The sequence below is a fragment of the Lutra lutra genome, chromosome 12 (assembly GCF_902655055.1).
Source record: "Lutra lutra chromosome 12, mLutLut1.2, whole genome shotgun sequence".
Taxonomy (NCBI): Eukaryota; Metazoa; Chordata; class Mammalia; order Carnivora; family Mustelidae; genus Lutra; species Lutra lutra.
This window is the reverse complement of record NC_062289.1, coordinates 82,969,071-82,991,687: the sequence shown is the minus strand read 5'-3', so window position 1 is coordinate 82,991,687 and position 22,617 is coordinate 82,969,071. Positions and strand designations below refer to the sequence as shown.

Here is a 22,617-nt window from a genome sequence, read left to right as displayed (position 1 = left end):
AGCAGGGAGACGAGCAGAGGGACTAAGCAGACTTCCTGCTGAGCAGGGACCCCTTCCATCCCCCTAACCGCCATGTGGGACTCGATCCCAGGACCTTGAAATCATGACCTGAACAGAAGGCAGATGCTTAACCAACTGAGCCACCCAGGTGCCCCAGATCATGGGACTTTCTGCACAATTACTGAACTGAACTCAAAATTATCACTGTCTGGAGAGACAGAGGCAAGCCTGGGACTCTTAGATTAAAGGAGGTAAAAGAGAAGTGATGATTTGTGGGGCATAGTGACTCGCACCTGTATCTGCAAAGGACAATCACAGGCCATCAAGAATCTGTGGTTCCACTTTCCCAACCAGCAGAGTGATTAGCACCCCCACCAGCGCCTAGACCTGGCAGGAGACATGGGGCTCCTGGGTCAGAGACTAAGGATGCATAATGACATCTTCTTGGGCCATTTCTCAGGCCCGGGTTCTGACTGGGCCACTCAAAGAAGGCCAAGTGACCCCTGCACACACATTGTCTGTCATTGCAACAGGAAGCCTGAGCAGAGGGAACCCAAATGTTTTATAATGGGCACAAGCCTGCCTGATCTGTTCCCCAGGGCTAGATATCATCTTTCTTATCCCGGACAATGAGCACACCTACCCTTTGCTCAGAAGGGAGACACTATCCCCACCTTTTGAGGCTGTTTTCCATACACACATCCTTGAAATGACAGTCTGGACAGGGGGCACAAAAGCCCCATGAGGAATTGTCTTCCCACGGCTCTGGATTCAAAAAGAAAGCAGCTTTCAGGGGCCTTAGTGGGATAACTGGGGAGAATGGGGTTGATATAAAATATAGGTCGTATAATATCTTTGCCCTAGTGTTGAATTCCTTTGGTTTGGTCACACTATTGTTTCTGTGTAGGAGATCGCTTTGTTCTCAAACATGTCACTTAAGGGGTGCCTGGATGGCTCAGTGGGTTGAGCTCATGCAGGCCTACAAGGTCTTTAAGGAGGAGAAGTACTTGAAGGACGCCATGGAGTGCAGTGACGTCATCTGGCAGCGAGGTTTGCTTCGGAAGGGCTACGGGATCTGCCACGGGACCGCCGGCAATGGCTACTCGTTCCTGTCCCTGTACCATCTCACGCAGGATAAAAAGTACCTCTACCGAGCTTGCAAATTTGCCGAGTGGTGTCTAGACTATGGAGCACACGGGTGCCGCATTCCCGACCGGCCCTATTCTCTCTTTGAAGGCATGGCCAGTGCGATTCACTTCCTCTCTGACATCCTGGCACCAGAGACCTCCCGGTTTCCAGCATTTGAACTTGCCCCTTTGCAGAGGAACACAAAGATGTAGAGAGACTACTAAGACACCCGTTTGGACCAAAAGCCAGATTGCTTAGTGCCTGCCACAGAACCAACTATGAATCCTGAAGAAGGCAAGAAAAGGAGAGAGAGAGAAGCAAACACCTTCACGGGCCCCCTTTGTTGCAGAGACCCTCAAGTTAGAGCATGAATCACAGAAACCATCCCATCAGTTTTGTAACAGTGTTCCCCTCCCCGGTGTAAAATACGAATTCTTCACATCAGGAAAAAAAAAAAAAAAAAAAAAGTGGGTCATGATCTCAGGGTCCTGGGATCGAGCCCTGCAATGGGCTCTCTGCTCAGCGGGGATCCTGCTTCCCCCTCTCTCTGCCTGTCTCTCTGCCTACTTGAGATCTCTCTCTGTCAAATAAATAAATAAAATATTTTAAAAAAAGATGTCACTTAAGTATGGGGGCTGGAGTGTCACGATGTCTGCCCCTCACTTTTCAAGGGTTCAGAGAAACTGACAACGCACAGGGATCACGCAGACACACGTGCCCATGGGGGAGAGAGAGAGAAAGAGACTGAAAGAGGCCAGACGTGTCACCGTGTCCCCCAATGATTCAAGTATTCTCTCAACTTTATAAAACCAAAATTAGGGGGGACCTGGCTTCCCCAGGTACACGTCACGGGCCTGGGCCAGCGGCCCCCTCCCGACATGAAGGACTGTGTTGTTACTACGCTCCGTTGGTGAATTTTACCCCTGCCTTGCCTCCATTAAGTGCTCTGAGGACATAAATAGGTTTTTTGTTTACACAAGCTTGGGAGAAGCTGGCAAGAAAAGACCTTTTCAGCTAAAACTCCTTAAACCCCAAGGTGTGAACCAGCGAGCTAGCAGCGGGGACAGCGCTCAGCTGCGGGCTCCCCTGCCTGCGCCCGGGACAGGAGGCAGCCAGCCCCCGAGCCAGCCCTCTTCGGGGGTGGGGAGGGGGGAGAGCAGCAGGATTCCAAGCAGGGAAGTTGTCGGCAGAGTTTTCATTATTTCGCACAAAGCGTTGTTCCAGACACGCACACACACTCAGATGTCAGCCCAAGGACATGCCCCCACTTACAGATACACCTTGGGAATGTTCTGTCCCTGCTTCCCTCCCTTCCGCGGGCAGGTGGGTAAAAGCCGGTCTCAGGGACGGACGCAGGTCCCTGTCCTCCGGGGGCACCGACCAGAGGCAGGCTCCGACCCCCAGACAGGAAGCTGCCCGGCCAAGACAGAGCCGCGGGCGCAGGGAGGACACGAGCTAAAAATGAAGCCGTGAGTCATTATGGAAGCTGTGTCCTGGGCAGGGACAGCTGTGGCTCATGCAGGGGACGCAGCTAGGGTGCTGGGGACAATCTGATTCTCCCCTTGGGCCGGGCGGGGAGGGGTATCCTCTGGCCAGACCCCAGACCGGGGGCCCTGTCTGGGACACAGGATCCCAAAGTCACAGTCATGCAGCATTGGGCCCCGAAAGAAGGACACATCTCTTTCAGCCCATACCCTTGGGGACAGTTCAAGGAAGAGCTGTCAAGAGCTTATGATGAAAAACCAACCCCCTGCCCTCCTCTCTGGGCCTCCTTGGAACTCCACTCAGAGTCTCCCCAGGCTCCCTTCAAATGCTAAATAACGTGGGCTTACTGCCAGCCTGGATTCCCTAAAGGAAGACAGAATCTGTGGGCTCTCCATGGAGAAGAGAAAGACTGCTCACATTTTACCCCCTTCTCTTCTCCTCCTAAGGTAAAAACAAATACACATGCACATACACGTGTGTCTGGGTCTGTGTGTGTGTGCGTGTGTGTGTGTGCTGTATACAACTGCGTTGTGTGTGCACACGTTTGTGTGTATACGTGTGTGTCCTTCGTCTACTGATTGCCTTGGTCTCTTCAATCAGGCGAGGAGATGCCGTGATTGAGAGCAAGACTGGCCACGAAGCCTGCAGATTTTCACCGGCGTCGTGCCGAGGGCACAGCCCGAGTCTGGCCGCCCTAGAAGGCTACACCAGCATATTTAATCCCAGTAGGGTCAATCCTCATCCAAACTCTTTATTTAAACCCCGTTTTCTGGAGCGGACACGGAGGCACAGACAGGGCATTGCCAATTGCCCAGGTCACACAGCCGTGAAGTGTTAGAGTTAGGGCGGGGCCCTGCTGTGTGAGTTCAGGTGAAACAGTTACCCTCTCTGAGCTTCCCTCTTGTCGTCTCTGAAAGTGATGCAACTCTCCAGTCTTTCCAGATCAGGGCAGCAAGACAAGTCTGATGAAACCAACCAGCCAGCACCTCCCCAGGGACTGCTGTGTGGGTGACCAGGATCTGCCCGGGGGGGTGGGGGGGTTGAGTCGGTACTATCCATTCCCTAGACTTGCTTGGTCTGGTGCACACAGCCCCCCAGGGGACAGGAGCGCCCAGCCTTGTCCTCAAGTCACTTTCAGGGCCCTTGGCAAGAGCGGGAAGTGATCTGTAAACAATCACCGTGTCACTTGAGTGAGATCTTTGCTTTCAACTCAGCCTGGGCTTTTGGGGTCTTTGGCATGCTGTCTAAACGGCTTGTTGGCTTCAGAACGGCCTCTGCTGGTCACAGACCTGCCTTATCGTCAGGCATTAGAACCTCTGTCCTCCTGCTTCACTATTTCATGTTTCTTTGGGACCCACGGACAGTCTTCCCCCACATCCATCCTCGCAGCCTCCAATCTGGCTTCCTACTGAGCAGCTGTGTGACCTCTGGCAAGTCACTTAACCTCTCTGAGCCTCCTTGGCTGGATCTGCTTTATTTTAAAATAGAAGGGATCCATATCCATTTGGGGCATCAGGGTAGTTTGCAGGGTTCAAGGGCAAGACAATAACGTGTGCAGAGGCCTTTGTAAGCTGTCCGTGAATGAAGGGCCCTACCTCCATGAACGTTCTCCGAAGCTGCTTGGAACAAGTGGCCAACGGCTCTCAGTGAAAAAGCCTTTATTCCTGCGTGCCCTTCCCTTTAATCCTCTGGCATTTCTCGGAGCAGTGAGCTTCCTTCTCACAAAGCGGCCCCGGGGACGTCCCCCTGAGGCTGGGATGCCGGGATGCTGGGTGAGTCCCCAGAGCTGGCGATCACCCCACCACGTGCTCTTAAACGCTGGTGACCTCACAAGGTCCTGGATGAATGGGTTCTGTGGCGAGGGGAGGGGTATGGGGGCCCATCCTTTTCTCTAGCATGGAACACACACTTAGGACCCCTTGTCGTGTACCCCAATACCTCTTTTCTATTAAATATCTACTTTTTTCCTATTAAATATCCAATCTCTCTGTCTCCTCTCCTATCTTTGAGCTAACTTTGGAAGCAATTTGGATCAGATCATTCTTAAAACCCACTTCAAAACCTCTGCAGATTCCCGATCTCCTGTAGATGAAGTCCAAAAGCCTTAGCAACACACACCCATCTCCGAAAACCCGCCTCCTCCTGCCCCTGCCTCCGCCCGCAGCCCCTGGCCCAGAGCATATGCTTAGATCCTGAAAGACCACCCTTTCTTGTTCCTCTGGCTTCCCGGTGGTCGCACAGGAAAGGTTCAAGCACCCTGTCCTCTCGAGCTGTGCCAGGATATCCACCCATCCACCCCCCTGGCCCCTGGCTCAAGCTAACTTATGGAAATTTTGACCTTTCTTCCCCTCTTTGACATTTGTAGACCATCTGGCTCTGTGCGAACTAGAAGCTTCTACAGTACAAGCTTTCAGTCGACGGGCAGCCCCTGCCCCCAGCCTGCAGTAGTGGATCCGATGAGGTCAGAGGTCATGGTCACCAGGGTCATCTGTGTGGGCCACTAACTGGGTGTTTGACATTTGGAGCGCGGGCAAGTTTTTCCTGCCCCTGAATGTACACACATCTCCAACATTATTCCACACAACAGAGTCCATTTCAGGGGAGGCTGTGTGTGTGGGTGCAGGGAAACTTCCGGAACCTACGTGGGCATCGTCATTGAGTTTACTCCTGGTGAATGTAAATGGCACAAGGGAACCAGGATCAGGGTGAGGGGAGCGAGGCACTCGCCAACACAAAATCTGTGGAAATGTCCCACGTGTGGAAATCACTACAAATACGATTTTCCTTTGTGAAGGTCATGTTGATGGTCAAAACGGACGCAGAAAATTCAAGGTGAGCAAAATCTCAAAATTAAAAAAAAAAAGTCAGGAGGACCCTTCCATTGTGCAACACAGCCCACACACGCCTCTACCCTAACACCCCCGGGGGGCGGCCAAGCCAAGGGGGCAGTTGAAGCAAGCCCTCTCCTGTGGGCATGTGGGGAGAAGGTGACTCTTACTGTGTTCATGTTCCAGAAAGCTCAGCCTCCCTGTTTGGCCCTATGAGAGGACAGCAGTCTCCCTCACACCCACTTCTGCTCAAGTGGCCCCTGGAAGGCCCATCTTGTCTACTAAGATTTGAAGGAAATGGAGTCCATTCAGTTTTTTGTGTTTTGTTTTGTTTTCCCTCCAGAATGTTCCAGATGTTCAAACCTCTGGTTAAGTCTGTTTGGGCAGCACACTCCCCATGCCCTTCCCGGTTGATATGGAAATGGGTTGTCAATTCACCTGATAACAGGTCCCTCAGTGTTTCCCAGCACTTCAGGAAGCTGCCTGGGCCCTTCTGGAACTCCCTCACAGTTCTCTAACTGCAGCGGGTGGGCCTGCGTCCCCATGGTCCCGGACATCTCCCCCACCTGCGAGTAAATTCCGTCTCCAGCTCTGGGCTTGACAGTCGAGGTCTCATCTTAAAATGTCACCTCAGAGCCGCCGTCCCTGGACACCAGAGCCATAAACCATCCCCAGCTCTACTTGCTTGCAGGGCCTTATGAATTCCCCCATCAAACCCACCCCCCTCTGCCCCCTGGTGTGTTCACCACCCCCTCCCCAAACAGGGTACCCCAGGGCCAGGCTGTCCCCCGCCAGGGTTCAGGGCGCTGTGGGGCCCTGATCACCTTGACCCGATCAACATGCTTTAAGGAAGATGAACAGCAGAGACGTCTGTCCACACCCTCCTTCTGTCCCCTGCTCCCTCCAGCCTCCCTCCCACTCCTGCCTGTTTCAAAGCAACCTGTGGGCCCCCTGGGTGCTGGGGAGCCGTATGGGGGTGTCTAGGTGAGTGGGTGGGTAGATGGGAAAATGGAAGCAAAGAGGTGCTTCTAGTCACCTGAAGAAAAGGAGCCAAGTGCCCGCCCTTCTCCCTTGGGAGGAAGGAAAAGACAGGGGACCGGGATGCTTGTGAATGAGAAAGAACGTGCTGGGAGGAAATGAGGAAAGGGACAGATGCAGACAGGATTCCTGGAAGGGTTTCTTCTCTCCCCTACTTGCCCCCAGCCCCATTTCCACCCCCGGCTTTCTACCCCGAAGGCCAGATAATCAGATGGCGGAGACCCGGGTACGCAGGGCCTAAACTAAGGGTGTGCGTTCTGTTTGGAAAGAGGGCAGCCCAGAAGCAGGTCTTGAAGCCGCGGGGGGCACTCGGGCACCTCGTTTCCCTTCCCTCCTAAGTCCCAGATCTTCTAAAACAGAGGTCTCTAAAGATTGCTGCATTGTGGCTTCAGGGAGGTGGAGAAAACCTTGGGTGGCCAACATTACTACCGCCAGCACTCGGGGTGCCCCGGGGAACCCCCAAGCACCGGGGTGTGCCGGGGGCGCACGGAAAGCCGCTAGCCCGGCCCGGCGGCGGTGCCGTCCCTGGGCCCGGCGGCGGGAGGGCGGGCGGAAGCCGGACCGGGGCGGGTGCCCACCGCGCAGGCCGGGCGGGGTGGGCCGGGGGAGGGAAGGAGGAGGAGGAGGAGGAGGAGGAGGAGGAGGAGGCGCCTAGAAAAGGAGGCGCGGGCCGGGAAGGTGCGGAGAGGGCCGGCGGCGGAGCGCGGAGGCGAGGCCGGGCGGGCGGGGGCGCAGGCGGCGGCGCGCACGGAGCGGCCGGGCGCCGGGGAGCCGGGGGGCCGGGGCGCGGGGGTTGGAGGAGGGCGCCAGGCCAGACGCGCCGCCGCTGGGCTCTGCCCGCGGGTCCGGGGCGCGCAGCCCTCGGCCCGCCGCCCGGCCCGGGCCCCGGAGCGCGGTGGAGGAGCCCCCCGAGGAGCCGGGGGCCCGCGCCCCGCGCCCCCCAGACATGGTGGGCCACCTGCATCTGCAGGGCATGGAGGAGAGCCTCAAGGAGAAGAGCCGGGAGGGCTTGCTGGACAGCCCCGACTCCGGGCTGCCCCCCCAGCCCCAGCCCCAGCCCGCCCTTCTACTCACTGGCGCCCGGCATCCTCGACGCCCGCGCGGGGGGCGCCGGCGCCTCCTCGGAGCCCCCGGGACCCGGCGAGGCCAGAGCGGTAAGCGCGCGCCTTCACGCACAACCCGATCGGGGCAGGCTAGGGGCGAGGGGCGGCTCTCGCCGTGCCCTCAGACGCGGAGCCTCGGAAGCAAGGACGGGGTCCCCCCACCCCGCACCCCTGGTTCCAGCCCAGAAGGGGTCCCGGCGACAGCGGTGCTCCGCGGGTGGGTCGGGGACACGGAGGTGGAGGTGGTCCAGCCTGACCCCGGGACCTGGAGGCGTCTCCCCAATGGTGGGCCTCTCTGTGGGGTGATGTCTTGCTGTCAGCTCTGGAGGGCTGGGGGGTGAGGGCGCATGTCCAGAATCCCCAGGGAAGTTGGCTGCGGGCTCGGTGGGCTTGAACCCCAGGCCATAGCATGTTGCAGACAGCCTTAGCCAGGTCCCTTCTGCTCCTGACCCAGGTCCCTGTTTACTGTTCCCAGCGCTGCCAGCGTGAAAGCCCTTTCTTTTTTTTCTTTCTTTTTTTTTTTTTTTTTAAACCAAACCCAGACACTAACCCTTCCTTCTCTGGTTGTTGAGGGGTGTTGACGTGGAGCTGAGGCGGGCCTGGGGGAGGCCGGAACCCCAGGGCAGGAGACTCGAGTGCTCTCTCCCCCCTGGACTTAGTTTGGGGCCTCCAGGTGGAGTTGGGTGGGCACCCAGCCTGGCCGCCGAGCCAGGGTGGCCCATGGCCCGGAGCGGGGTGCAAAGTGGGCGGGACCCAGCACCTTCGCCACTTGAGAAATGACAAGATGAAATCGGGAAGTCACTTAGGATCCCAGTGGCATCCCCCCCCCCCCCCCGCCCCGTCCCTGCCTGCTCTCTGCACGCCTTACATCTTGCTTGCCAAGTGTATGTGCTGGCTCAGCTCCAGCCCGGCTCCGCTTTCCTGGGGCCCCCTGTGATGCTCGCCGGGCACCTCGCAGGGCACAAAATGCCTCCCCCCGGCCCAGCTGAAAATCCTCCCGACAGCAGGAAGGAATGCTGGCCTTGCCTCAAGCCTCACGACATGAATTTCCCTTGTGCCTCCCTTGCTCCCTAGTCTGGTGAGTCCCAAACTTGACCGGGCCTTGGCATCTCTCAGAGATGTCTTTGAACAATACCCAGGCCTACCTCCCGGGATCCCTGCGTGTTTCCTTGGTAGAGACCGTGCCCCGAGCGCCAGGATTTTATAAAACCTCCCCAGATGATGCTGGTGGGCAGCTCAGTTTGGGAACTATTATCCCAGACCGAAATCACGTGGCGAATTTGAGCGTTGGGCTGGGGGAGGGGGTGGGGTGAGGGGGCGTTGAGGACTCGCAGGGGTGACAGAGGCTGATTGCAGGAAAATTGATCCTGCGGTATGAACCTGCCATCTTTCCTGCACGAGGGGCTCATACTCGGCTGGGCGGCTTGGAGGGTGTTTGGGCTCGTGCGCACTGGGAGTCAATCTGGTGTCCAACAGGACAGGACTTAGAAAGGGACAGGGAGCAGTTTTCCCCTTTATTTTTCTGGATGACCTAGAGTCCTCCTTAAAGAGGGTTTTCTAGAAGCTATCTCTGGCAGCCAGGACAGCCAGGGGCAGTCATGAGGACCGTGCTCCTGGCTTCCTTGTCTTGGCTGTTCTGGTTGATTTTATTTCATTTTTCCCCTTCCTTGCTAAACTAGCCGCCAGGTATGGAAGAGCGCTGTCCCTGATCTTTTAATTCGGCTTGAAGGCAAAACCTGAGGCTATTTCTGCACAGGTAGTGCCTCAGCTTTTAGATAGTCGTTCCCCCAGGCCAGAAACTCTCCTAACCCTTTGACGAGCCATACATTGGCTCGTTTGCTTTCCACGAATAGCCCAATGAAGTAAGCACCCTCATTACCCCCATTTTCCAGAGGGCCAAACTGAGGCAGGGGTTAGCAACTTACCCAAGGTCATCCAGTTGTTGGTAAGTCGCCTTGCTGGGATGGAACCCAGGGAATCTGGATCTGGAATCCTTCTTTTTTTTTTTTTTTTTAAAGATTTTATTTATTTATTTGACAGAGATCACAAGTAGGCAGAGGCAGGCAGAGGGAGAGGGGGAAGCAGGCTCCCTGCCCAATGCAGGGCTGGATTCCAGGACCCTGAGATCATGACCTGAGCCAAAGGCAGAGGCTTAACCCACTGAGCCACCCGGGCACCCCTGGATCTGGAATCTTTACACTTAAACCTTCTGTTACCCTACTTTTCACTCTTTAGCTTATTAACGACCTTGTGTGGCTTTCTTCTTTTTTTTTTTTTTTTAAGTCAAAAAACAAAATGCCTGGGGACCTATGAAGTTTTGAGATGCTGCTTTTGATAAAAAGAGAGGAAATGGTTACCCCGGGCAACCTCTTCGCAGCCCCAGGCACCTGCCGCTGGGCTCCCGCCCCCTAACCCACAGGGCACCCCACCACCGGTGAACTCCCGCTGTTTCACAGCACCCTTCCCTAAACAGCACCCTCTCCCTGCCGACACAGAGAACGCTTTCCAGGTGCAGACATGGGCTGGTTCCCTGCCTATCTTGCATGGCTCTGAGGACACGGAAGGAAACCCGTCCCGCATCTTGGAGCCGATGGTTTCAAACGCCCAAGCAGAGAGAGGCCGGTGGCACGCGGAGCCCGGTTTTCTCTGGCTTCCCCTCGGTGCTGTGCGCTGGACCATACGGGTCCGGGTGTGCGCCTGGTCTGCACGGGCTGTTCTGACACCTGGTTCCCAGCGCTGCTGTGGCAGCCAGGGGCATGAGCAGAGAGTGCTGTCCCCAGTCCTGAGCTGGTGTGGTCCTCCCCAGCTGGTCACCCGCTCTGTGTGCTGGACACGAATGTTACTCATTTCATCACAGAGGTCCCGTTCCCCAGCCCATGCGTTGTGTTAGAGGCTCAGTCCCCGTCTGTACGGTGCCCTGTAGGCACTGGGTGTCTGGCTGGCTGCGAGAGGACCTCCCCCCTCCACCCAAGCAGCAGAGGCCCCGGGGGCCCAGGTTGGGTGCAAGGCACCACCCCACCCTGCCTTGACAGTGGGATTTCCTTGCCCACTCTCTGGAGCAAAGAGAGTCCTGTTCCTGGTGATTCCCGAATCAGAGGACCAGGTGGGAGCCCATCATTCGTCCCAGCAGCGGTTACTGAGGGCCGGCTGTGCACTGTGTACTCTCAGGGCCCAGGGGCCGCAGAGCACTGAACAAGATGTCTGGGGCCCCCGCCGTCATGGAACTGGTGTTCTAGTGAGAGACACAGTCACCAAATTAAATGGAACACCATACCAGGTGGCTTGATAAGTGTTCTCGAAAGACTGGCTTGGGGGCACTTGGGGCGCTCATTGGTTAAGGGTCTGTCTTCAGCTCAGGTCATGGTCCCGGGGTCTTGGGATCCAGCCCCACGTCAGGCTCCCTGGTCAGCAAAGAGTCAGCTTCTCCCTCTGCTCCGCCTCCCACCCCAGCTTGTGTTCCCTCACTCAAATAAATAAAGTCTTTTAAAAAGTAATTAAAAAGCTGGGTAAGGGTAGAATGCCGTAGCCAGGGTGGTCAGGAAAGTGGTGATTAACAGAAACCAAAGCAGGTGGTTCCAGGGCGGAAGTGTGTGACAGTCCAAGAGGATGGCAAGTGCAAAGGTCCTGAGGTGGGAGCAGGATAGGTGTGCTTGGGGAGCAATGAGGAAGCTGGCCGAGGCCTGAGCAGGGACTTGGGGGCCAAGCTGAGGCCAGAAAGTAAAATTCCACTGGTCTTTTAAACATGTACTTATGACTATTTTATTTTTATCTTTCAAAAGGCATCTTGAGCTCTCACAGCCCCTCAAGTTAGAGACCTGAGTCAGACTTGACCAAGAGAGATGCCATGAGGAATGAGGTCTGTGTGGGACTGGCCCCCTGTGGGCGCCCTGCTCCCCTGCAGGACAGAGGGACAGCCACGGCTGCCTTGGGCCAGGAGGGCTCACCTGTCAGCTGCACTCATCCCGCAAATGCTTGAGCCAGGCCAGGCACAGGATGCAGAGTGAGTGAGATACAAGCCATCTGTCCGAGCCGCCTGCTAACTGATGGGGCCGGGACTGCCCGCTCAAGATCTAGCACAGCCCTGATATCCTCCCTTTTGCCTTCTGGGCCTGCCCTGCTGAGCTGTGGGGACAGAGGGATGCTGTGGGCAGAGGGACAGGCCTGTAAGGGTGAGTGGTGTGTGCAGCAGAGACCACTAACTACGGGCAGGTCCGGGACCTAGCCCTGCCCCGTCTTATGTCCTCAGGGAGGCCATCAACAGCATCTGGGGTCTCAGGCTGTGCTCTCTGGGAGCGTGTTTGAGAGAACAGCCACCGCTGGGGGGCGGGACATGTGGACAGATCTGGAGGCTGGGTCAGGGGAGGGACTCAGCTCGCTGTCCTGGTGGCCGGGGATGACTCAGGGAGATGGGGCTCTCTTGCTGTGGGCTCTATCCATAGCCAGCGGCCTGGGCTCCTCCGCACATGGCTGCTGACAGCTTTCTGGGCTCCCAGGACTGTTTCTTTCTCTCTCTCTCTTTTTAAAAGATTTTATTTATTTGAGAGAGAGAGAATGAGAGAGAGCATGAGAGGGGAGAAGGTCAGAGTGAGAAACAAACTCTCCATGGAGCAGGGAGCCCGATGTGGGACTAGATCCTAGGACTCCGGGATCTTGACCTGAGCCAAAGACAGTCACTGAACCAACTGAGCCCCCAGGCACCCATCGGGACTGTTTCTTTGTTGAATAGAGCAGCACGCGGGAGAATTTCCCTAAGGATGAGGTGCTGCTTCCCTGGACCTGGATTCTAGGAGGAGTGTGTGGCAGGCATGGGGAGACCCTGTGGAGGGGAGTGAGAGCTCTGTGCGCCATCCTGGGGAATGCCCCGGGGCTGCCCAGCCCTTTGAGAATACTCATGGTCACAGCCACCTCCTGGGCGCTGGGCTGTCACCTCTCCTCCTCCCCACCAGGAGTCCTGGGTTTTCTCAGTTCGGTTTCTGGACAGTGAGGGTGACACCAAGGATCCCAGAGGGAGGTGGGATTTTGGGACTTAGTGCCCGGAGCTGGGAAGGAAGGAAAGACAGTTGGACAGAGGAATGAATGCATGCACAGATGGACAGATGGGTAGATGGACGGACGGATAGATACTTATGAGTGCACAAATGGATGGCTGGACGGATGGACAGGTGGATGGATGAACGGACAGACGGACTAAGGAGACAGCGGTCAGTCCCCAAGGCCCCCTGGCAGGCTTGTTGGTGTGTCCCTGACTAGTAGAGGTGTGTAATCAAGCTCAGGGGGCAGAGAGCCAGGTGTGGCAGGCCGGGGGCGGGGGGCGGGGGCGGAGCCCATTTGCAGGAAGGGAGGCTGGGAGGAGGGAGGCGGGAAGGAGCCAGAGACACCGATGCCTCCATTCAGCCTTTGTCTGCTTAACCCTGGATGAATCGGCCTCCAGCAAAGTCTCCGGCAGCCCCACATCGTCTTGGTGGTGGGCTCACCTGTCTGAGAACTCTAGCTGTGGCTTTCGTGCAGAAAGGGAACAAACTGGCCGGCCCCCTTCCAGAGGCTCTGGGGAGGAGGGAGCGAGCAGGAGCCACCTTCCTGGGAAGACTGGCCTTCATGGGCTGGCACAACCTTGCAGGTGCCCTCCCGAGCTCGCTGGGGCTATGCAGCCAAGTCACCAACGGGGGGCTTAGAGTGACACACATTCCTTCTCTCACTTCTGGAGCCAAGAGTCTGAAATCAAGGCGTCAGCTGGGCCGCGCTCCCTCTAAAGGCTCTGGGGGGGAATCCATCCTGTGTGTCCGCTCTAGCTTCTGGTGGTGGCTCGCAGTCCTTGTCGTCCCGTCTCTGCCCTGTCCTTGTGTGGTCGTCCTCCCTGCGTGTGTCCCACAGGTCCCCTGTTTACAAGGGCACCAGTCCTTGGATTCAGGGACTTAGGGCCCAGTCTTATCCAGTAGGACCTCATATTTGCAAAGACCTTATTTCCAAATAGGTCACATCCTTTGTGGTGGTCACAGGCCAATCTGCCACCCGGTGTCCTGCTGGCTTGGGTCTGTCTGGCCGCCTGTCACAAGGAGCAGCTGGTCTTCGAGCCCTGCGTGCAAGCCGATGTTGGTGTTTGCTTAGTTCTCCTGTTCTGGGGGTCAGACCTCAGGCCTGTGGTGTGTGTGCTGGGCCCGGGATGGTTTGTGGCTTTCCAGGGGGTGGCCTGCTCCATTCAGGGTCTCCTGGGCTCCCCCAGCCAGGCCCGTTCGGCCCCACGGAGGTGCCATGTTGGGGGAGGGCAGTGAGCCTAAGGAACCTAAGGAATCCACCGCCCTAGGATTTGTCGCATGGCCCCAGGCCCTAAAGAAGAGTTGGAACTCTTGAATGTGTCCTCCTTGGGTCACTTTCCTCATGGGTGAAAGTCACGGTGAACAGATCCCAAATGCCCAGCAGAGATAATCCAATATAATTCGGATAGCGGGAAAAGCCATCGCCTGCTGCCTGAGGTCAGTGACCTGGAGAGAAGGCCATTCTAGCCATTGCAGTGGTCCCACATGGCCTTGGTGAGGACCCCCTCCGCCATGTCAGTGGAGGGGGGAGGGGGTCCCCAATGGCCTCGCTCTCCCCAGGAGCAGCAGGGTGCTCTGGACCCCTGCTCCTGTCACACCCCCTCCTTGGAGGGGGCTGGGTGCTTCCCAATGGAAAGAGAGCTCACGGCCACCATGCGTTCCCCGGGTTGGGCACAGACACGGCTGGGCTGTCCCTCGGCGTCCCTGGGAGCCAGGGCGGGACCCATGGGCGGGCTGGGCTGTCACCGCATGGCATGGAGCTCTCATAGCGGAGCCCTTATCTTCCTTTGCCGTCCTGTGGGCCGTGCCTTTCTGGCCGCCAGGAGGGGGGGCTCCAAAACCCCCCTGTGTTTGTACTTCCAGCCGGTCCGTATTGACCCTTGCCCGGCGCTCCTGGGGAGGGCCCGTGATTCATTCACTGCCCAGGCGGGCGGGGCTCCGGATCCCGCTCCCTCTGCTGCCCGCCTTGGGCCCCCCACCCCATCCCACGCCCGCCTGCCTAGGAGACCAGAGAGCCGGCCTGCTCCCCAGACGACCGCAGAGCCCTCCCAGCCATGTCCCTCCATCCGGGGTGCAGGGGGCAGCATCTGAGGGGCGGTCTTCGCTCATCTGTGCATGAGACTTGCTGTTTCCTCCCCTGCCCCTGCTTCCCAGAGCAGCAAGGGGGTCCGAATCCGTCTAGGTCACCGGCCAGCCCCACGGGGTAGGCCTCAAATGTCACGGCCTTATTTCGCAGGTGGCTCGAGCGGCTCCTGGTGGGTTCTCTTTAGGACGGAACCAGTATCTGGGCCTGGGGGGCGGCGGGGGTGATATCTGGGGGGTGGGTGAGGGCGGCGGGCTTCTGGGGACTCTGTCTGCCCCAGGGGGGCCCTTGGCTGACGGAGCAGGTGCAGTGGCAGGGGGCCCCCTGGGCGTGCGAGCCCCCGCCCCGCCCGGCGAGCCCCCTGCCTGGTGACTCCCATGAGAATGTGACCCGGTCTTGGAGGAGTGTCTGTTCCAGGGCGGCTGGAAAGTCCTTCCAAGTCCAGTGGTGTGCTTTCTTGGCCGTGAGAGGCATGTCCCTGGCCCACTCTCCAGGCTGGCCAGGTTCCGTGGGGCTGGCACTGCCATTTTGATGTTAAAATAACCCCAGAACAGTCCAGAAAGACTCTGCTCTGAGCTTCCGGACGGGACAGTGGCTGCCAGGGGAGGCCGAGTGCTGTGCAGCCGCCGCTGCTGCCTTCCCCCGGCGCCTGTCCCCGGAGCCCGGCACGGCTGTCCTGGGCCCTTGGCGGTGACTTCCGGAGCTGTCTCGCCACCCAGGCCCGCTGGATGCCAGCCTGCGTCTGGGTTTTCTCTGGCTTCTCCTATCTCTTGCACAGCCCTTCCAGTTTGGATAGATTTTAGATGTTTTTCCACAGGGGCCCTTTGGAAAACGGTGCCCAGAGCTCGGGCTTCCCAGCCCAGCCTGTGAAGTGAGTCTTGTCTCCTCTCCTGGCAACCAGTCAGGGGGCGAGATCCGGCCGGAACGGGGCTGCTCCCACGGGGCACGCGGGGAGGTACCAGAAGGTCTGCAGTCTCTTTATCCTGGACCGGCCCCAGGGGGATGGTGCTGCTCAGCTCGGCCACAGCACAGAAACCACTGCCCCCTCAAAGCTGTCCTCCCTGTTCCCCAGCATGGGTGTTACTCTTTTGGGAGCGCTGGGGAGAGCACGGTGGTGTGATGAAAACCAGCATCCTCCTCCTCCAAGCCTTGTATCCTTTCTCCCTGGGACCCCTGGCTCTTGTTCTGGGGACCCTGTGGTCAGCTGGGGAGGGGCTGCGGGTGATCCTGTCCATAGGCTGACCCCAGGCAGCCTGGGGCCGGGCCTCTCTGCACGTGAGACCTCTCGTCGCTCAACAGCGCAGGCGCCGTGAGGTGCCCAGGCCTGGGGGACGCAGCCCATCAGGTCTTGAACCTTAGGGAGCTCCTGGTCAGGGGGTGACAGGCACACAAAGGGGTCACAACACCAGACCAGGTGAGAAGGAACCAGAAGGACATTCCTGGTGCAGGAACCAGCATGAGCCGGGGCGCAGGGGCAATGGAGTGTGGCCGACGGGGTGAGGGAGGCGCGGACAGAGGCCAGTCCCACGTGTGCAAGAGGCAGTTGAGGAGTACGAGTGGGGGCACGGACTCTGGAGCCAGACCCCAGGGTTCGAATCCTAGTTCTGCCTCTTCCTAGCTGTGAGACCTCAAGCAAACTACTTGGTCATTCTGGGCCTCTTTTTCAGCATCTATAAAGTGGGCATGCGGATAGCAGCTCTCGTCTGGTTGAATGAGTGAATGCATGGACAGTGCCCAGGGCAGTGCCTGGTGCCGTTAGGGCTCAAAAAGCATGGGCTGCTGGGATGTGTCCTCATCCCGGTGAGGACCAGGAGGACCGGGGTGGGGAGGGAACAGGTACAGGACATCTCCAGTCAGTGAAGAGGCAGGTCTTCGTCTGAACGTATGATTCCTAATCTTGTCCAATCTGGGGGGCGGGGCGCTGCCTAGAGGCTGAGCCTGTGACGTGCAGCAGGGGGTGACCCAGGGGCGGAATTTGTCATTTTTGTTTAGTGGGAATCAGGTCACACTGCAATCGTCCCACGGACCTAGTGGCTTCTGGCCGTGGCAGGGCAGCAGTGTCCCTAGAGTGTGGGGGTTGCAGGCGAGGCGTGGAAAACTTCCTCTAGGTGGTAAGATGTATGAGCGTGATTTACAGGGGACCCCAGACTCCAGGAACAGGATGGTGTTGAAGGAGAAAGCATGGGTCCGTTCCAAAGACGAAGGGTATTAGGAGTGCAGGTGGCCGGGGGACACCGCAGGACCCGTGGAGTGGGCACAACTGGGCGGCCTCTGGGGAGTTTGGCTTCGTCTATCTCCCACCTGGTAGGTTCCAACAGGTGGAGCAAGGGGAGCAGGGCTGGGGGCCAGGGTGCTGTCTGGGACTGAGGTGACCCCTCAGGGGGGCCTAATCGGGTGGGGTTCCAGGACACGTGAAAGAGAAGGCCCCGTGACCTGTGAGGCCCGAATTAACACCACTTCACCCTTCAGATCGAATCTCAAGGGCCACTTCCACAGGGAAGCCCTCCTGGATTTCCCGATGGCCGACCCTCCCCCACGTCCCACCCCTCTAAGCCCAGTGATCACAGCCCCCACCACAGCTGGAATTCTAGTCCGCCTGGGGGGTCATTTGAAGACGAGTGGAGGACTCAGGCAGCAAGACCCAAGGAGCACGGAGACTATCTTCTCTCTTCACCGGGGCAACCGCAGTAGAGCTCCCAGGAGCTCAGCAAACGAACTGGAGGAAACACCCACCGCCTTGTCCCCCGAGCTCACCGAGCGCTCGCCGTGGGCACGCGGAGTTAGAGCAGAGACAGGCTGGCGAGCGTCCCCGTGTGGGACCCCTGCTGTGCCGGCACAGGCGTACCAGGTGACACTGTCACAGACATCCCCAGCGGGCAATGGGGTTGTACCGAAAGCAGAGGTTTCCTTCTGGCTCTCCTCACTCCACGTTCATCATGGGTTGACCGTGACGTTGAGACCGGGGCCGTCGGCCTTCCAGGAGAACTGAGGGTCCCAGGCTGGCGAGGAGGCCACCGTGTTGAATGTCACCCCAGAAGGAACGGTTAGCGATCGGGGACTTCACCCTGGGCCCAGAGGTGACTCGTGTCACAGGTGCCGCAACGTGCCCCTCCCCCATGCTGCTCCCCCGCAGGACTGCTGGGAAGTGTGGCTCCCCCCACGCGAGTGGAAAGCAGAGAGCAGGCGCTCGCGGCTGGTGGGCTGGTGATAGTAACGGGCCACACTGGCCACAATGGAGGAAAAACAGTAGGCAGGGCTGGGGGCCGGTCTCGGAGGGAGTGGCCTCTGGTCCTCTCCTGGCGCAGATGTCCCCCCTTCCTGAGGACGTTCGCACCGCTGTGTCCCTCCTCCCGAATGATGGGGCGCACACCCACGTGGGGGGGGGTCTGTCCACCCTCAGCCTTGGGCAGCACCAAGCAAGGTCAAGAGCAAAGATGACGCGGTTTCAGCCACTTGCACGGGGGCAGCTTGGGGGGCCTCCCCGAGAGGGTCCCGGGGCGTGGTGTGGGCCGGGGGTTGCCGGAAGAGGCCGGTACCACAGCCCCACATGGAAGTGTCTAGGAACTAGGGGGCAGCTGGCGGGGGGGCGCTCCAGGACCCAGGCGGCTGTGCCCGGGTGGGCTTCTTGAGGGACCCCACAGAGCAGGCTTCCAGACCAAGCCGGGGCTCAGAGGATGTGGGGAGGCCCTCGTGTGACCCATGGGGAGCTGGGGCCACAGGGCCAAAGGGCTGTGTAACCCCGTGTCCGTGGCTCTCCCCACAGCCCCCTGCCCTCCCCCCGAATTCCCCAGCGCTTGAGATGAGGCCCCGGATGCTGCCTGTGTTCTTTGGGGAGAGCATCGAGGTGCACCCAGAACCCACGCACGAGATCCGGTGAGTGGGGCTGCTGGCCGGGGTGGGGGTGCGCCAGGCTCTGGTCCCGACCCCCTGTGGGGAAGTGTGGTCAGGCTCTGGGCCCAGCAGGCTCCCCGCTCCTGCTCCGGGCACCCCTCTGGTTGCTGCTCCTTGAGGAGGCAAGAGCATATCTTGGCCAGCGATGAATTGACTGTAAGAGATGCTGACCCGAGGGGACCTTCTCGGTCTCCCTCCCGTGCTCCACGTCTGCACCGGACCATTTCCCCACTGCCCTGCTCCCCAAATCCGGCCGGTTTTATTTTAATTCGACCTTCCAGAAAGTTTGCACGATGACCAGCACTCAACGCAGCTCATGGAGCTCCCTTGCTCCTCCAGTCCTGCCAGGATGTTCTGGCGTCCGTGACCCAACCCCACACACGCGACCGGGGGCCCCTTTTCTGCTCAGGGCTTGCTGGGTGTCACATGAACACAGACGTGCTCTGTGCTCCTGGGACTGTCGTGTCTCATGTACCTACTGAGGCATCCTTGACCTCACATGTATTAGGGGCCCTCCCAGGTGTGGGACATTTTAGGTGCCTCTGAACTTCTGGGCTAAGGTGATCCCACCAGGAGATGTCCTGCATAGGTTTGCCCTCCTGGGAGGGCTTCTGGGGGTCAGGATTCCAGAAGGTGGAGTCCAGGGGCCACAGCACCCTTGGGAAGGATCTGTCCATGACAACCTGGGTCAGCCAGGGAGACCCACACCTGCTCCTCCAGCTCTGGACGTGGTCCCAAGGAGATGGCTCGGCTGCATAATTCGCTCTTCCCAAAGAGCCCCCGTTATTTAAATGTGGGCTGAGCTGACCAGCCGGCCCCACGCAGTGCACAAGAGCTGACGCTCGGGCCCTCTGATCCCTTCCTAAACCGACCGTCTGTGGGGCTGCGATGGGGGGTGAGGCGGGTACAACTCCCCCCCCCCCCCCCCCCCCCGCCAAGCCTTTGCTTACACTTTGCTTTTCTGAGGTCTGGAAGCAGAGCAGCGGGGCGCTGAGCTACTTTTGGGGAAACTTCTTTTGATACAATTTCAGACTTACAGGAAAGCGTCAGGGAGAGCTTGAGGAAGCCCCACGTACCCATTAAACAGATTCACTGGTTCTTTACGTTTTGTCCCGTCTGCTTGAACATCGGCAGGCTCTCTCCTGTGCAGATGAATCTTTTTTTCTGAACCACTGGAGAGAGGCAGGTGTGGTATCCTGACGTTTAACCCGTAGTACTCTGGCACCCTTCCCGAGAGCAGGGACACCCTCTCATGCAATGACCCCACTGCCCCATCCCCACGGCCTGGATTTTGTCAGCTGTCCCCGCATGGCCTTTCACGGCGGATTTTCAGCACAACTCAGGATCCACCCCAAGTCGCAGGTCACACTGAGAACCACTGCTTTCCTGCCCTGCAGACGGGCACACTCCCATGCCCTTTGACCCTGACACTGGGGAAGAGCCCGGGCAGTCCTGTTCAGGGGTGCCCTCCCCACATTCATGGACCCCCGCCCCCCCAAGACGGCACGGGTGAGCAGCTGGCGGCCCCCCTGCCCCGTCCTGGGCTCACCCTGCCCCCCTCCCCTGCCCTCCCCAGCTGCAACTCGGAGGTCAAGTACGCCTCGGAGAAGCACTTCCGGGACAATGTCTTCTACGCGCTGGTGCCCACGGTCACGGCCTACAGCGAGACGATCGTGGCGGCGCCCAACTGCACGTGGCGCAGCTACCGCAGCCAGCTGACCCTGGAGCCGCGGCCCCGAGCCCTGCGCTTCCGCAGCACCACCATCATCTTCCCCAAGCACGCCAGGAGCACTTTCCGGACCACCCTGCACTGCAGCCTGGGCCGGCCCAGCCGCTGGTTCACGGCCAGCGTGCAGCTCCAGCTGTGCGAGCACCCCCGGCTCCTGGGGCCCGCGGCGGCGCTCTGACGGGGCGAGTCGGCCCCCCCCCCACCAGCGACCTTGGGGGGTGCCCAAGGACGGACTCCGTGGCTCAGCCTGGAGCCTGGCCGCGAGGGAGCCTGGGGGGGCCCGTTCCAGCGCCATGGACTCCATTAACACGTCTCTTTTATTAGCACGTAAACAGGGGAGGCCGCGCAGGCATGGCCCCCTTGAAGATGCAGTGGGGGGTGCCCACCCGCCAGAGGCCGGGCTGGAGAGAGGAAGGTGGGCATGGGTGGTGCGGCCGTGGCGCCCAGAACAGCCTTGGCCGGTAGGGCCGCTGTGGCTCCTTGACACCGGCCACCCCGTCTGTCCGGGGCTGGCAGCCTGACTCCCGGGCTATGTGCGCGGGAAGAGGGGTGCCATCCAGACTCCCACGCTCCTGGGAAGAAATGTCTCCAAAGTGGGCCCTTTACCTGTGCGCAGCGAGGCTAGAGGCCCAGGCCGAGCGACCTCTGGTGGCTGTTGAGCCGGGAGGTTAGGCAGAGGCCTTGCCCGAGCGGCTCCCAGGCGCTATGGCTTCAGGGACGAAGATTTGGGGCACAGCCCGCCTAAACAGAGGCCTTTGAGCTCTGCAGCCGGAGCCTCCCCCCCAGGGCAACCCCAGCAGGAGCAGGACTCTCAGCCCGGAGCCTTCGTGCCAGGTGCCAAGGGAGGCCATCGAAGCTCTCGGAACATCCACCGTCCCCTGCATGGGGGTCCAGGCTCAGCCGTCGGCTTAAAGAGATCCCATGGGGGTTTCTGCCCGCGGTGATACCACGCAGGCCGCAGGGATCACCTTGTGGGGGACGCCAGGATGCACCCGGGGCTGGGGGCCATGGTCTGGTGCCGCCCCGGACTGTGCCCCGAGAGCCCCCAGTGTGGCCTGAACGGACCTGGACGGTAGGGGGCTGCCCCGCCACTCCCTTGATCACCCCCCGTGATGGGTGTGGGGCAGAAGGGCTCCCTGGGGCTGGAGCCCCACATTGGCTGAGAGAAGCAAGTCTGAGCTCACATCCAAGAGGCCAAGTGCTTGATGTATTTTTATGTATCTACACAGACGGAGCGTGCTCGCGCCACAGTCTGATTAACAAAGAAATAACTTAAGAACTTGACCAATTATCCTAATAAAATGTGCAAACCCAAAGAGGCTCCCTCTTCTGTCTCTGAGCCCTCAGATCCCATGGGGCGGGGGCCGGTTTTCATAGGCCCCTGTACTCTGTGGCCGCCCCCTTTTCTTCCCTCCCAGGCTTAGCTTCGGGGAATGCTGCCTCCTCTCAGCCTCTCCTCTGCTCACAGAACAGGGAGGCGCTCAGAGAGCTCAGAAACCTGTACCCCGCCCCCTCAACTTCCGTGGGCACGGCTTTACCCAAGAGCTGCTCAATAAATGCAGAGACCCAGGCCCCACCACGGGACTTGGGTCCAAGGGTGGTTCTGAGGGGTCCTGGGAATCTGCCTTTTTTTTTTTTTTTTGGTGCCTGGCATCTCAGCCCCGTCCCCTGATAGCCCCCAGCCCCCTCCCCGGAGAAGGACCCCAGCTGCCTCGGCATGGGTCATCCCAGCCCACGTTACAACTTGTCTCTCTCCATCCTGTCCATGGCTTTGGAGGGACCCTTGAGACCCCAGGTGGTGAGTGCTATTAGGGAGACGCTCGGCCGCCGTGGGACACTGTCTTCTAGGAATTGCAAAGTGAGACTGGAATTTGCCCCCCAGGCCTCTGGAGTTGGGGGGTCGAGCAAGTGGGGTGCGTTTCGACATAGAGGGTTTGCGGGGGACAGATCCCTCCTTCAAGGGGGTGGTTCACAAAAGTGCACTGGGCAGGGTCATCTGTGGCCTCCTGATGCTGGGCCCCGAGCCTGCTGGTGTGTAAGATAACAGCAACGGTAAAGCTGTATGAGCTGACTCACGCAGCGCCCAGTATGCCCCCGGTGCTAGATGAAGCCCCGCCGTGTGGTTTCACTCCATTCACCTGATGAGACAGGCACTCCCGTATCTCCATTTTACAGAGGAGCAAGGCACAGAGAGGTTAAGTAACTTGCCCAAGGTCATACAGCGAGTGGGAGGCAGGGCCAGGATCTTACCCACTTGGCTACGTGTCTTTAAAGGAGAATGCTCTCTAGCCAAGGGGTA

General features: G+C 59.1%; 1 protein-coding gene across 1 annotated transcript; it reads left to right on the top strand.

Annotated features, from left to right (window-relative positions):
* Positions 1-7,295: 7,295 nt before the first annotated feature.
* RFLNA (refilin A) lies at positions 7,296-21,634 on the top strand. The gene is given in 4 exon segments (XM_047698226.1): positions 7,296-7,515; positions 7,517-7,633; positions 18,462-18,571; positions 20,166-21,634. Coding segments are annotated over 4 exon segments (648 nt in total). The 5' UTR covers positions 7,296-7,425; the 3' UTR covers positions 20,497-21,634.
* The last annotated feature ends 983 nt before the right edge of the window (positions 21,635-22,617 follow it).